Source organism: Bufo bufo, chromosome 6, assembly GCF_905171765.1.
Source record: "Bufo bufo chromosome 6, aBufBuf1.1, whole genome shotgun sequence".
In the NCBI taxonomy this organism is placed as follows: Eukaryota; Metazoa; Chordata; class Amphibia; order Anura; family Bufonidae; genus Bufo; species Bufo bufo.
In genome coordinates, this window is record NC_053394.1 from 213,260,499 (window position 1) to 213,274,265 (window position 13,767).

The window sequence follows — 13,767 nt, forward strand, 5'->3', positions numbered from 1 at the left end:
GAGTTCAGAGAACTGAGCAAAATCAAGCAAATATCCAAAATCAGGCAAATAACCAATATATCAAAGAAAAATGGAGTGCATCAATAGCAGGTAAATACACCAGAGCAATTGCAGGTATAGCGCTCCACAGTTACAACGCCCTGAATAGGGCTAATGTGGCAGCCTACAGTGCAAAAACATGCCAGACACCATTAAAGAGTAACTAAACTTTTTATAATTTATTTGTGAACGTGTCACTAATGCCCTAATTTTTTGTAATATATTTTATTAACCTATTTTGTATCCTTAACCACCTCAGCCCCCAGTGCTTAAACACCCTGAAAGACCAGGCCACTTTTTACACTTCTGACCTACACTACTTTCACCGTTTATTGCTCGGTCATGCAACTTACCACCCAAATGAATTTTACCTCCTTTTCTTCTCACTAATAGAGCTTTCATTTGGTGGTATTTCATTGCTGCTGACATTTTTACTTTTTTTGTTATTAATCGAAATTTAACGTTTTTTTTGCAAAAAAATGACATTTTTCACTTTCAGTTGTAAAATTTTGCAAAAAAAACGACATCCATATAGAAATTTTGCTCTAAATTTATAGTTCTACATGTCTTTGATAAAAAAAAATGTTTGGGTAAAAAAAAAATGGTTTGGGTAAAAGTTATAGCGTTTACAAACTATGGTACAAAAATGTGAATTTCCGCTTTTTGAAGCAGCTCTGACTTTCTGAGCACCTGTCATGTTTCCTGAGGTTCTACAATGCCCAGACAGTACAAACACCCCACAAATGACCCCATTTCTGAAAGTACACACCCTAAGGTATTCGCTGATGGGCATAGTGAGTTCATAGAACTTTTTATTTTTTGTCACAAGTTAGCGGAAAATGATGATTTTTTTTTTTTTTTTTTTTTTTCCTTACAAAGTCTCATATTCCACTAACTTGTGACAAAAAATAAAAACTTCTATGAACTCACTATGCCCATCAGCGAATACCTTGGGGTCTCTTCTTTCCAAAATGGGGTCACTTGTGGGGTAGTTATACTGCCCTGGCATTCTAGGGGCCCAAATGTGTGGTAAGGAGTTTGAAATCAAATTCTGTAAAAAATGACCTGTGAAATCCGAAAGGTGCTCTTTGGAATATGGGCCCCTTTGCCCACCTAGGCTGCAAAAAAGTGTCACACATCTGGTATCTCCGTACTCAGGAGAAGGTGGGGAATGTGTTTTGGGGTGTCATTTTATATATACCCATGCTGGGTGAGAGAAATATCTTGGCAAAAGACAACTTTTCCCATTTTTTTATACAAAGTTGTCATTTGACCAAGATATTTATCTCACCCAGCATGGGTATATGTAAAAAGACACCCCAAAACACATTCCTCAACTTCTCCTGAGTACGGGGATACCAGATGTGTGACACTTTTTTGCAGCCTAGGTGGGCAAAGGGGCCCATATTCCAAAGAGCACCTTTCGGATTTCACTCCTCATTTTTTCCTGAATTTGATTTCAAACTCCTTACCACACATTTGGGCCCCTAGAATACCAGGGCAGTATAACTACCCCACAAGTGACCCCATTTTGGAAAGAAGACACCCCAAGGTATTCCGTGAGGGGCATGGCGAGTTCCTAGAATTTTTTATTTTTTGTCACAAGTTAGTGGAAAATGATGATTTTTTTTTTTTTTTTTTTTTTCATACAAAGTCTCATATTCCACAAACTTGTGACAAAAAATAAAAACTTCCATGAACTCACTATGCCCATCAGCGAATACCTTGGGGTCTCTTCTTTCCAAAATGGGGTCACTTGTGGGGTAGTTATACTGCCCTGGCATTCTAGGGGCCCAAATGTGTGGTAAGTAGGTAAATGACCTGTGAAATCCGAAAGGTGCTCTTTGGAATGTGGGCCCCTTTGCCCACCTAGGCTGCAAAAAAGTGTCACACATCTGGTATCTCTGTATTCAGGAGAAGTTGAGGAATGTGTTTTGGGGTGTCTTTTTACATATACCCATGCTGGGTGAGATAAATATCTTGGTCAAATGCCAACTTTGTATAAAAAAATGGGAAAAGTTGTCTTTTGCCAAGATATTTCTCTTACCCAGCATGGGTATATGTAAAATGACACCCCAAAACACATTCCCCAACTTCTCCCGATTACGGAGATACCAGATGTGTGACACTTTTTTGCAGCCGAGGTGGGCAAAGGGGCCCATATTCAAAAGAGCACCTTTCGGATTTCACAGGTCATTTTTTACAGAATTTGATTTCAAACTCCTTACCACACATTTGGGCCCCTAGAATGCCAGGGCAGTATAACTACCCCACAAGTGACCCCATTTTGGAAAGAAGAGACCCCAAGGTATTCGCTGATGGGCAAAGTGAGTTCATGGAAGTTTTTATTTTTTGTCACAAGTTAGTGGAATATGAGACTTTGTATGAAAAAAATAAAAAAATAAAAAATAAGCATTTTCCACTAACTTGTGACAAAAAATAAAAAATTCTAGGAACTCGCCATGCCCCTCACGGAATACCTTGGGGTGTCTTCTTTCCAAAATGGGGTCACTTGTGGGGTAGTTATACTGCCCTGGCATTTTCCAGGGGCCCTAATGTGTGGTAAGTAGGTAAATGACCTGTGAAATCCTAAAGGTGCTCTTTGGAATATGGGCCCCTTTGCCCACCTAGGCTGCAAAAAAGTGTCACACATGTGGTATCGCCGTATTCAGGAGAAGTTGGGGAATGTGTTTTGGGGTGTCATTTTACATATACCCATGCTGGGTGAGAGAAATATCTTGGCAAAAGACAACTTTTCCCATTTTTTTATACAAAGTTGGCATTTGACCAAGATATTTCTCTCACCCAGCATGGGTATATGTAAAATGACACCCCAAAACACATTCCCCAACTTCTCCTGAGTACGGCGATACCAGATGTGTGACACTTTTTTGCAGCCTAGATGCGCAAAGGTGCCCAAATTCCTTTTAGGAGGGCATTTTTAGACATTTGGATACCAGACTTCTTCTCACGCTTTGGGGCCCCTAGAATGCCAGGGCAGTATAAATACCCCACATGTGACCCCATTTTGGAAAGAAGACACCCCAAGGTATTCAATGAGGGGCATGGCGAGTTCATAGAAATTTTTTTTTTTTGGCACAAGTTAGCGGAAATTGATATTTTTAATTTTTTTCTCACAAAGTCTCCCGTTCCGCTAACTTGGGACAAAAATTTCAATCTTTCATGGACTCAATATGCCCCTCACGGAATACCTGGGGGTGTCTTCTTTCCGAAATGGGGTCACATGTGGGGTATTTATACTGCCCTGGCATTCTAGGGGCCCTAAAGCGTGAGAAGAAGTCTGGAATATAAATGTCTAAAAAATTTTACGCATTTGGATTCCGTGAGGGGTATGGTGAGTTCATGTGAGATTTTATTTTTTGACACAAGTTAGTGGAATATGAGACTTTGTAAGAAAAAAAAAAAAAAAATTCTGCTAACTTGGGCCAAAAAAATATCTGAATGGAGCCTTACAGAGGGGTGATCAATGACAGGGGGGGTGATCAATGACAGGGGGGTGATCAATGACAGGGGGGTGATCAGGGAGTCTATATGGGGTGATAACCACAGTCATTGATCACGCCCGTGTAAGGCTTCATTCAGACGTCCGGATGCGTTTTGCGGATCCGATCCATCTATCAGTGCATCCGTAAAAATCATGCGGACATCTGAATGGAGCTTTACAGGGGGGTAATCAATGACAGGGGGGTGATCAATGACAGGGGGGTGATCAGGGAGTCTATATGGGGTGATCACCACAGTCATTGATCATGCCCCTGTAAGGCTTCATTCAGACGTCCGGATGCGTTTTGCGGATCCGATCCATCTATCAGTGCATCCGTAAAAATCATGCGGACATCTGAATGGAGCTTTACAGGGGGGTAATCAATGACAGGGGGGTGATCAATGACAGGGGGGTGATCAGGGAGTCTATATGGGGTGATCACCACAGTCATTGATCATGCCCCTGTAAGGCTTCATTCAGACGTCCGGATGCGTTTTGCGGATCGGATCCATCTATCAGTGCATCCGTAAAAATCATGCGGACATCTGAATGGAGCTTTACAGGGGGGTAATCAATGACAGGGGGGTGATCACCACAGTCATTGATCATGCCCCTGTAAGGCTTCATTCAGACGACCGGATGCGTTTTGCGGATCCGATCCATGTATCAGTGCATCCGTAAAAATCATGCGGACATCTGAATGGAGCTTTACAGGGGGGTGATCAGGGAGTCTATATGGGGTGATCACCACAGTCATTGATCATGCCCCTGTAAGGCTTCATTCAGACGTCCGGATGCGTTTTGCGGATCCGATCCATCTATCAGTGCATCCGTAAAAATCATGCGGACATCTGAATGGAGCTTTACAGGGGGGTAATCAATGACAGGGGGGTAATCAATGACAGGGGGGTGATCAGGGAGTCTATATGGGGTGATCACCACAGTCATTGATCATGCCCCTGTAAGGCTTCATTCAGACGTCCGGATGCGTTTTGCGGATCCGATCCATCTATCAGTGCATCCGTAAAAATCATGCGGACATCTGAATGGAGCTTTACAGGGGGGTAATCAATGACAGGGGGGTGATCACCACAGTCATTGATCATGCCCCTGTAAGGCTTCATTCAGACGACCGGATGCGTTTTGCGGATCCGATCCATGTATCAGTGCATCCGTAAAAATCATGCGGACATCTGAATGGAGCTTTACAGGGGGGTAATCAATGACAGGGGGGTAATCAATGACAGGGGGGTGATCAGGGAGTCTATATGGGGTGATCACCACAGTCATTGATCATGCCCCTGTAAGGCTTCATTCAGACGTCCGGATGCGTTTTGCGGATCCGATCCATCTATCAGTGGATCCGTAAAAATCATGCGGACGTCTGAATGGAGCTTTACAGGGGGTTGATCAATGACAGGGGGGTAATCAATGACAGGGGGGTGATCAGGGAGTCTATATGGGGTGATCAGGGGTGATTAGGGGTGATCAGGGGCTAATAAGGGGTTAATAAGTGATGGGGGGGGGTGTAGTGTAGTGTAGTGGTGCTTGGTGCTACTTTACTGAGCTACCTGTGTCCTCTGGTGGTCGATCCAAACAAAGGGGACCACCAGAGGACCAGGTAGCAGGTATATTAGACGCTGTTATCAAAACAGCGTCTAATATACCTGTTAGGGGTTAAAAAAAACACATCTCCAGCCTGCCAGCGAACGATCGCCGCTGGCAGGCTGGAGATCAACTCTCTTACCTTCCGTTCCTGTGAGCGCGCGCGCCTGTGTGCGCGCGTTCACAGGAAATCTCGCGTCTCGCGAGATGACGCGTATATGCGTGACTGTGCGCAGCGCTGCCACCTCCGGAACGCGATCCTGCGTTAGGCGGTCCGGAGGTGGTTAATACTGCGCTGCAGCGATAGGCAAACATGGCGCCTGCTCACACGTGCAGTGGGAGTCATGGCCGGCAGGTCAAACAGCAGAGACCCGCGGCTAATTACCGCAATCAGCAATAATGATCAAGTGAGATCATGGCAACTAAAGTGTCTAAGTGCTTGTTACCGGCATCCTCTGTGGCCAATGAGGTTGCCGGTAATTGATTTAAATGCGATCAGCCTCGCTGAGGCAAGCCAACATAAGAAATGAGCAATAGTCAGTAATAAATGCATTTTAAAAATCCATGATTATTCAAAATAAAAAATGCATTTTTTACGCTGATATATGAGCTTCAAAGTCATTACATAAAAGTTTAAAAAAAATTTATAAAATTTTTAAAAAATATTAAAAATTTAAAATCACCTCCTTTCTGTATAATAAAAAATAACACCGTGACCGAAAACACCCGTACTATTAAAATATTTTTTAAAAAGCCAATTTGCAATTTTTTCATTGCCTCTCATTACATTTTTTTGTGTAATAAAATGTGATCAAAAAGTCACACACTCCAAAAAGGTATCAATAAAAACTACAGATTGTCCAGCAAAAAATGAGCCCCCACACAGCTCAGTAGATATAAGTATAAGAAAGTTATTGGGTTCAGAATATGGTATTTATTTTTTTCAAAGCTTAAATTTATTTTTACACTATTTAGACATCAAAAACCTATACTTAAGAGCGTGGGTCAGTTTTGCTGCAATTGGAACGCTGTGGGAACAAAACCCGTGGAGGAATTTTGTTTTTTCAATTCCACTCTATTTGGAATTTATTTACTGCTTCCCACTACATTATATGCCATAATTAATGGTGGCATTAGAAAGTACAACTTGTCCCGCAAAAAATAAGCTCTCCAAACAGCTATGTGAATGGAAATATAAAAAAGTTATGGCTCAAGGAAGATGGGGAAGAAAAATGAAAATGCAAAAACGAAAACCCCTCCGGTATCCTAAGGGTTAATGGCACATCTCTTGAATATGCCATTAATGTCATATAGGTGCAAGTCCCACCTCTTGGACGCGCTTTCATCGCCAGAACAGCACCCTTCATTCATGGTTATGGAAATTCAGAAAATAGCCTAGCACGGTCTCTGCCACTTCTTTCAACCCCATAGAGGTGAATGGAAAGCCAGCTGCACGTACACGACACCTCTCCATTCACTGCTATGGGAAGACGGGAAATAGCAAAGGCGTTGCTAGGCTGTTTTCGGAACCCTCATAGCAGTGAAATATCCGCACATGTGTGGATATTCTCCCTTCACTTCAGGGGCCCTACTCTGAAGACAGGACTTGCACCCATCTGACACTGATGGCATACCCTAGCAATATGCTATTAATATGCCAGATGGGCTAAACCCCTTTAAAACCTATTTAAAATTTGATGAGGGAGTAATGGTCAGTGGCCGTTTGATAATTTTAGATGAGTTTCATGGTTTGGCTGAAGACAACAAAAACACTACGTTTTGGTGACCAATCTTTTGGTTTGATCATAATCAAGTCTTAAAATATATTTTACTCTATGATCCTGAGTCATCTGTCCCCGGCTATACAATTAGCTGACTGCTGAACTTCCCCAAGTGTACACAGCTCTAGCAGAAATCTGGTCCTCACAAAACAGGAAGTGCTCGATCATTGGGAGAGCTTAGTGGTCAACTGGAAAACCAGGAGACCAAACTTTCTAAGCTCGCTGACCACATCCATATGCCAGACAAAATAAATTAAAAATGACTTAAATGAGTTCAATATCTGGGTTGTGCAGGAAATCCTGCAGCCTGAACAGAAAGTGGGGGCTTCTTGACTTACCTGCACAGAGCCCTGACTGCAAGAACACATTTGGAATAAAGTAGAATAATGAACAATGCCATGTGGCCTTCTAATAGTGCACAACACCACTAGTGTATGCAAACTGTGGCAACAGTCTAGAGGAAAACATTACTAGAAGAGTGGACAATGAATGCTTTAATAAGTTAAATATCAATTGGAAGTTTACCTTTTCAGGAAAAGTAAGTATTTTGGCCACATGCACAGGAACAGCAACTTCATCAATACGGAGATTTGGATCAGGAGAGATAACTGTGCGGCCAGAGAAATCTACTCTTTTACCAGAGAGATTCCCTCTGAACCGACCTGTAAAATATTTTAAAAAAAGCAGATTATTAATATAAAAAAAAAAAAAAAAAAAAAAAAAAAGGTAGGTAAGCTCCCCATTAAGTTCAATAAGAGTATTTTTATGAAGTGTCTTCTTAATTAATCTTTACAACACAAAAGGGTTGTCTCTCTTCAGCAAATGGCATTTATCATGCAGAGAACGTTACAAAGCACTAACTAATGTATTGTGATTGTCCATATTGCTTCCTTTGCTGGCTGGATTCATTTTTCCATCATATTATACACTGCTTCATGGTTACAACCATTGTGAAATCCAGCAGCAGTGGCCGTGTTTGCACACTATTGGAAAAAAAGTGCTGGACTATGAGCACTCCCGCCATCCCAGCCACCAGAGAAGGCTGCGCGTTTTCCTATATTGTACAAGCGCAGCCACCAATGCTGGATTACAGCATGGTGATAACCATGGAAACGAGCAATGTATATGTGATGGAAAAAATAATCAAGCCAGCAAAGGAGGCAATATGGACAATGACAATACATTAGTAAGTTGCTTGGATGAACTTTCTCTACATGATAAATGCAATTTGCTGACGTGAGACAATCCCTTTGACATTTTCAGCTTAACCAGAGGCTTTCACATATCCTGCCATAACAAGGTTAAATGTTTTCCATTCTCACAGAAATAAGGCCTCAATTATCAAATCTGGTTAACAGTCCATTCACACGACCATAACTGTTTTGCAGTCCTCAAATTGAGGATCTGCAAAACACTGATACCAGCCGTGTGTGTTCCGCATTTTGCGGCCAGCCCTATGATAGAAATGCTTATTCTTGTTTGTATTGATTGCAGACAAGAATAGGACATTCTATCTTTCTTGTGGGGCTGCGGAATGGAACTACGGATGTGTACAGCACATGGTGTGCTGTCCTCATCTTTTGCAGCCCCATTGAAATTAATGGGTCTGCACCCATTCCACAATTTGGACCCAGAAATATGGTCGTCTGAATGTACCCCAACATGTCTACTGGCTCAAGTCCATGACTAGCTTTAATAAATAAAGAACATGAATACCTATAACTGACAGCAATGACCAAAAAAGAAAATATAACGGATCACACACCTAGGTGTAAGGAATCCACAAAACCAGATATCACTACAATCAGACCACTAATACTTAAAACTTTTAATCAAAATCAGAACAATTAAAAAAGAATAAAACTAATCTATTAATAGTAATAGATAGCCAGCAGCAGAAAGGACCTGTACCAGTTCACAGAAGTGACAAGGACATGTACCATTTACCAATCTTGGAGGTGAATTCTTACTGCAAGTAAACAAGAATATATTCAAGTCTGTTCCTAGAGTGTCCTACTCTGCCACTCATAGGACACCCACCCTTTAAAACATAGCTGAACCCCCCAAACCTTATTACCTAGCAGAAAATCCCAGAGGGCTCTGCCTTCAATTCACCATATACAAATCATGGCCACTGTGGCATGGTGGCACCTTTACATTCAGGTAATTGATTCCTCTTTTTATTGTCTCCCCACTGATGATCCTGGCCTGAATGCTGGGCGAAAAAACGAGATTTTGTAAAACTTACCAGTAAAATCTCTTTCTCGCTCTTCATTGGGGGACACAGAGACCGTGGGTATAGCTATGTCCTCTAGGAGGCGTTGACACTAGATAAAGCTGTTAGCTCCTCCCCTGGCAGCTATACCCCCTCCTGCCTGGAGAGAGAGAGCTTCAGTTTGTGAGAAGCAGTAGGAGAAGCAAGTAAACCAACGAAACAATGTGGAACAGCAACAATGCCAAGAACCGAACCAGGTTCTAACCAGCAACAGCCACAACTGTGGCCGAACAACAAATACTGGGTGGGTGCTGTGTCCCCCAATGAAGAGCGAGAAAGATTTTACAAAATCTCATTTTCTCGCCCATATTCATTGGGGGAAACAGAGACCATGGGACGTCCGAGAGCAGTCCACAGGGAGGGAAAAACCACAGACCCTGCAACTTCATGCGAACATGTGCAAGGAGGACCGGAGCCACCTTACATTATTGTGCAGCCAAAGCACGATTCCTCCTAGCCCAAGAAGCACCCACCGCTTTGGGGGAGTGAGCCGAGACACCTAAGGGTGGAACCCCACTCCAATCGCGGTAAGCTGCAGCACTGCCATACTGAATCCAACATGCAATCGCCCTTTGGGGGCCGCCAATCCCCAGCGAGGACCCTCCTGAGAGAAAAAGGGGGATCCGTACGCCGAGAGGGACTGGAGGCTGCTAATAATGAGTAGAGCACTGACAACGTCCATAATGTAACTCCCTTCTGTAGGGCGCGAAGGAAAGGAACGTGCTATGGAAGTCAGAGACCACCTTCGGGAGAAGAAGGAATGCTGAGAAAACCATATTCAGATCCCAAGGCTGTAAGGACGACACAGAGGGACCATATGTGCCGCTCCTTGAAAGAGGATTCCCAGGGAACCTGGAAGGCTGCCCAAGACGGAAGCATCAACACCTGACCCATCAAGGAAACAACGGCTAAACAAAAGGTCCAACCCTTAAAGTAGAAAGGAGAGAGAAAAACCCCAAAGTGAGGGGGACGTCTTGGCTTCACAGAAGCCTCAGAAGGACCTCCAGGTCCCAGAATAGATACTGGCGATGCAGACTTCCTGTCCTGAATCATAGTGCGAAAGATATCCGCCGAAAAACCCCCTCCACGTTAGAACGGCGGTCTCAATAGCCACGCCGTCATTGAAAAGGTCATTTAAGACTGAACCCCTTGAAAGAAGGACGTCTCTGAGTGGCAGTGACCAAGGGACGTCTCCAGGAGAACGAGGTTGGCGAATCACGCACGACGAGTCAGTTTCTGGAGCGACTAGGATATGTCTGAATGTCCTTCATCTGGACCTTCCGTAGAACCCTGAGAAGGAGGGGAAGAAACTCCCACCAAGGAGAATCAGGACCTCCATGGCAGATGCTTCCGGAACACTGGCTCTGGAGAGAAGGCAGAAGCCCTTGTGCAGATACCGTTAGCACACCCGGACCAATGGAACAGTCCCTGTAGGAGGAAGAATGTGGAGGGCGTCACAGCCCACCAGTTGGGACCAGATCGTGTCTGGAATGGAAAGGCACCAAACTAATACCCCATGCAACGCAGGTGAGGGAAGGTAGCAACGTAGGAACTACCAAGGCATACGGGGTGACAATGAACCCTGTAAGAGACCGACGCTATACAGAAGTAGCCAAAAGATAAAGCGGCCGTGCCAAACGAACTTCGCCCGAGAAGGAAGCCAGGCAAGGGAAGTCACACTGCAATGCCAGCCCCATATCCCAGCAGAGGAGGGAACACCCGTAGAAGCCACCTATCCGGTGCTAAAAAAAGAGTCCAAAGCCTAGCGAGGGGCTGTGCAGTAAGAACCCAAGCAAAAAGAGAAAATACCGCTACCACAGTAGTAGCCAGCGATTGCACCGGCAACCCAAAAAAAATGAGGGAGAGGCCCATAACTATCCGTAGAAACCACGTGCCACACTGCCCCAGTTACGTGGAGGTAACCCTAAAAATTCTAGCTGGAAGGGCGCTGAACACGCACAACTGCCAAGCTAGCTCCAGGGTAGGACCCCTACCAGAGGGGGATGTCCCACTGCAGCGACCATGAACTCGAACATTAGCGACAAGCCGCACCTGTGGAGGAAAACAAGCTGTAGGAGCTAAATCAGAGTCGCCAGCATAACCACTTCCCCAGAGAATGGGGAGTGGTGGATAGATAATACGGAGTCAGCGAAAAGAGTCGACCCGCTGGAACGTACTCACTAGGTAAGTGCAACGGGGTATGTATTACACATTGATGCGGACAATATCAGGACCGACCGGAGCAACAGAGGCCCATGGAGATGGGTGATGCTAGGAACCCCCTGGAAGACAGAGGATGTCATAATCAGGCGCAAAATCAGCACCAAAAGAAGGATGCAACGATGAATAGCCACCGTATCCACTGGTGGCCCTCATAACACTAGGGTAAGAGGGTCGGGCGCCTGCGAGAACCAACTGTAGCCATGCCCTCTTGGAAATAAGCGAAGGCACCTAGAGCCGTATTGCCGCAGAAGATGTTACTCCCCGCTAGTAGATCACTAGCGGAAGGGGAAAATGCGACAGAAGCACGGTGATGTGCAACACTCAGCCTATGGAAGGAGAGCGGACAGTCTGAACCGTATTCAATGGTAGAGTAATTAGCTACCTAAGGAAGGACATACGGCAAGTACTGGTCAGTGGTAGGAAGAATACCCCACCTAAGAAAGGGGGCGAATGCCCACAGCGAGAACTAGCGCATATAGCGAGTCCTGTACCCCGTGGAGTGCAATAGTGCACCTAAGGGGGTAATGCATACAGCACATAATGTAACCAGTGACATGTCATCGCGCCACCGATGGATCTGCATATGGCAGGTCCCGAACCCCAAGTCATTGTACTTCATCCACCTATGGCAGGGGACAATGTATAAGGCAGGCACTGTATCCTGAAGTAGTGCAGTTACCCCACCAAAGGAAGTGGGTAATGCATACGACAGTACTGCTGGCCACCTAGACGCAATCTCTGGAAGATTGCTTCGGACTCATATCAGGATCCGAATCAGAGATTCTCCCCTCTTTCTGGACGGATCCGCCCCAGTGAGGGAGGGTGTGTCTGAGCATGATTTAGGGAGGAAGAGTAGGGGAGCGGAAATATTCGAGGAGAAAATTGTCCTGCTGCGGTTCGCTTGCACGTAGAGCTACCCTTCAGAATCTCGCCCCTGGCAGTTGTGGACTGCGCAGGCAGGGACTTATCAACCAAACCACCCGAGGGTGGAACAGAAACTCCCAGAAGTCTCTCCACCGGATTGCGAAGGCGGTGCATTATCAACCAAAGAACCCCGGAGGGTGGATGGGAGATTCCAGCGGACCCCACTGGATTGCGCAGGTGGAGAATTATTAACCAACAACCAGGAGGGTGGATTGGGAATCCCAGAGGTCTTTCATTGTATGGCGCAGGTGGAGAATTTATCAACGAAACGGCCCCGTAGGACAGATTGGGATCCTGCAGAGATCCTTCACCGAGTTGCACAGGTGGAAAATAATCAAACGGCCCAGGAGGACGGATTGGGATCCTGCAGTGGTCCTTCACTGGATTTCGCAGGTGGAGAATCATCAACCAAACTGCCCTGGAGGAAGGATTGGGATCCTGCAGTGGTCCCGCACTGGATAGTGCAGGTGGAGAATCAACCAAAACGGCCCCGGAGGACGGATTGGGATCCTGCAGCGGTCCCTCACTGGATTGCCCAGGTGGAAATTCATCACCAAACGGCCCCGGAGGACGGATTGGATCCTGCAGGGGTCCGTCACTGGATTGCACATGTGGAGAATCATCAACCAATAGGCCCGGAGGCGGTATTGGGAACTATGCGAGTCTGGCTGAGGAGGGGGACCCGTATGGACGGACATGTCCTTTATTATTATTATTATTTTTTATAAAACTAACTAGGAAGCCGGCCTCAATGACAACAGGCAGTAAGGGGTTAAATACTCTACTCATGTACAGTGTACTTGGGGGAAGGGCCCCAGATAATCAGGTGCCAGCCTAAGAATGGTGGGTGGCCATGAAGGGTTAAGGCAGTGGACAGGCGACTGGGGAAGGGGGAGAAGGGCGCGAAGAATTCGTGCCAGAGTGCACCCCCCCCACCCCCCCGCCCCCCAGGGACGAAGGCTGTGGCCCAGCAAGCCGCAGCACGGCTTTCCAGAGATTGCCTTACCCCCCACCTAATGCTGTAGCGGCCGTGTCACAGACCTGCCGGACTGAATGGGGGCGTCACCCCACCGGCCGGGCCTTTTATAGGGGGGGGGGACGGGCAGAGAAGGTACGGGCCGGAGCACAGATGCAGTGCACGGCCGATCGCGCCGCAGTTGACCCCATCCGCTCCAAGGGGTGTAAGTGTGGGAGGTGTCGGGGAGCGGCCGTATGTGTGACCGTCTGCCCTGCTGGCCACCATATTTTTTGAGCGGGAGGCAAAAATCGCGGCCGGTCGAACGCAGGGCGGTTAACCCCCTCCTGGAGTGGCGCAATAGCGTCCGCTCCAAGGGGAGTAAATGTGGGAGGTGTCGGGGAGCGGAGCTCCTCCGCATGTGTGAACGGCTGCCCTGCTGGCCACCATATCCTTTGAG

The 13,767-nt window shown here is 45.9% G+C and overlaps 1 protein-coding gene across 1 annotated transcript in view; it reads right to left on the minus strand.

Moving 5' to 3' along the window:
• Nucleotides 1-13,767, minus strand: part of POLR3A (RNA polymerase III subunit A) — a 213,282-nt gene that overhangs the window by 165,722 nt on the left and 33,793 nt on the right. The window contains exon 8 of the mRNA XM_040435415.1: nt 7,456-7,592. Within this exon, the coding sequence (XP_040291349.1) occupies nt 7,456-7,592 (137 nt within the window). The remainder of the gene's footprint in view (nt 1-7,455; nt 7,593-13,767) is intronic.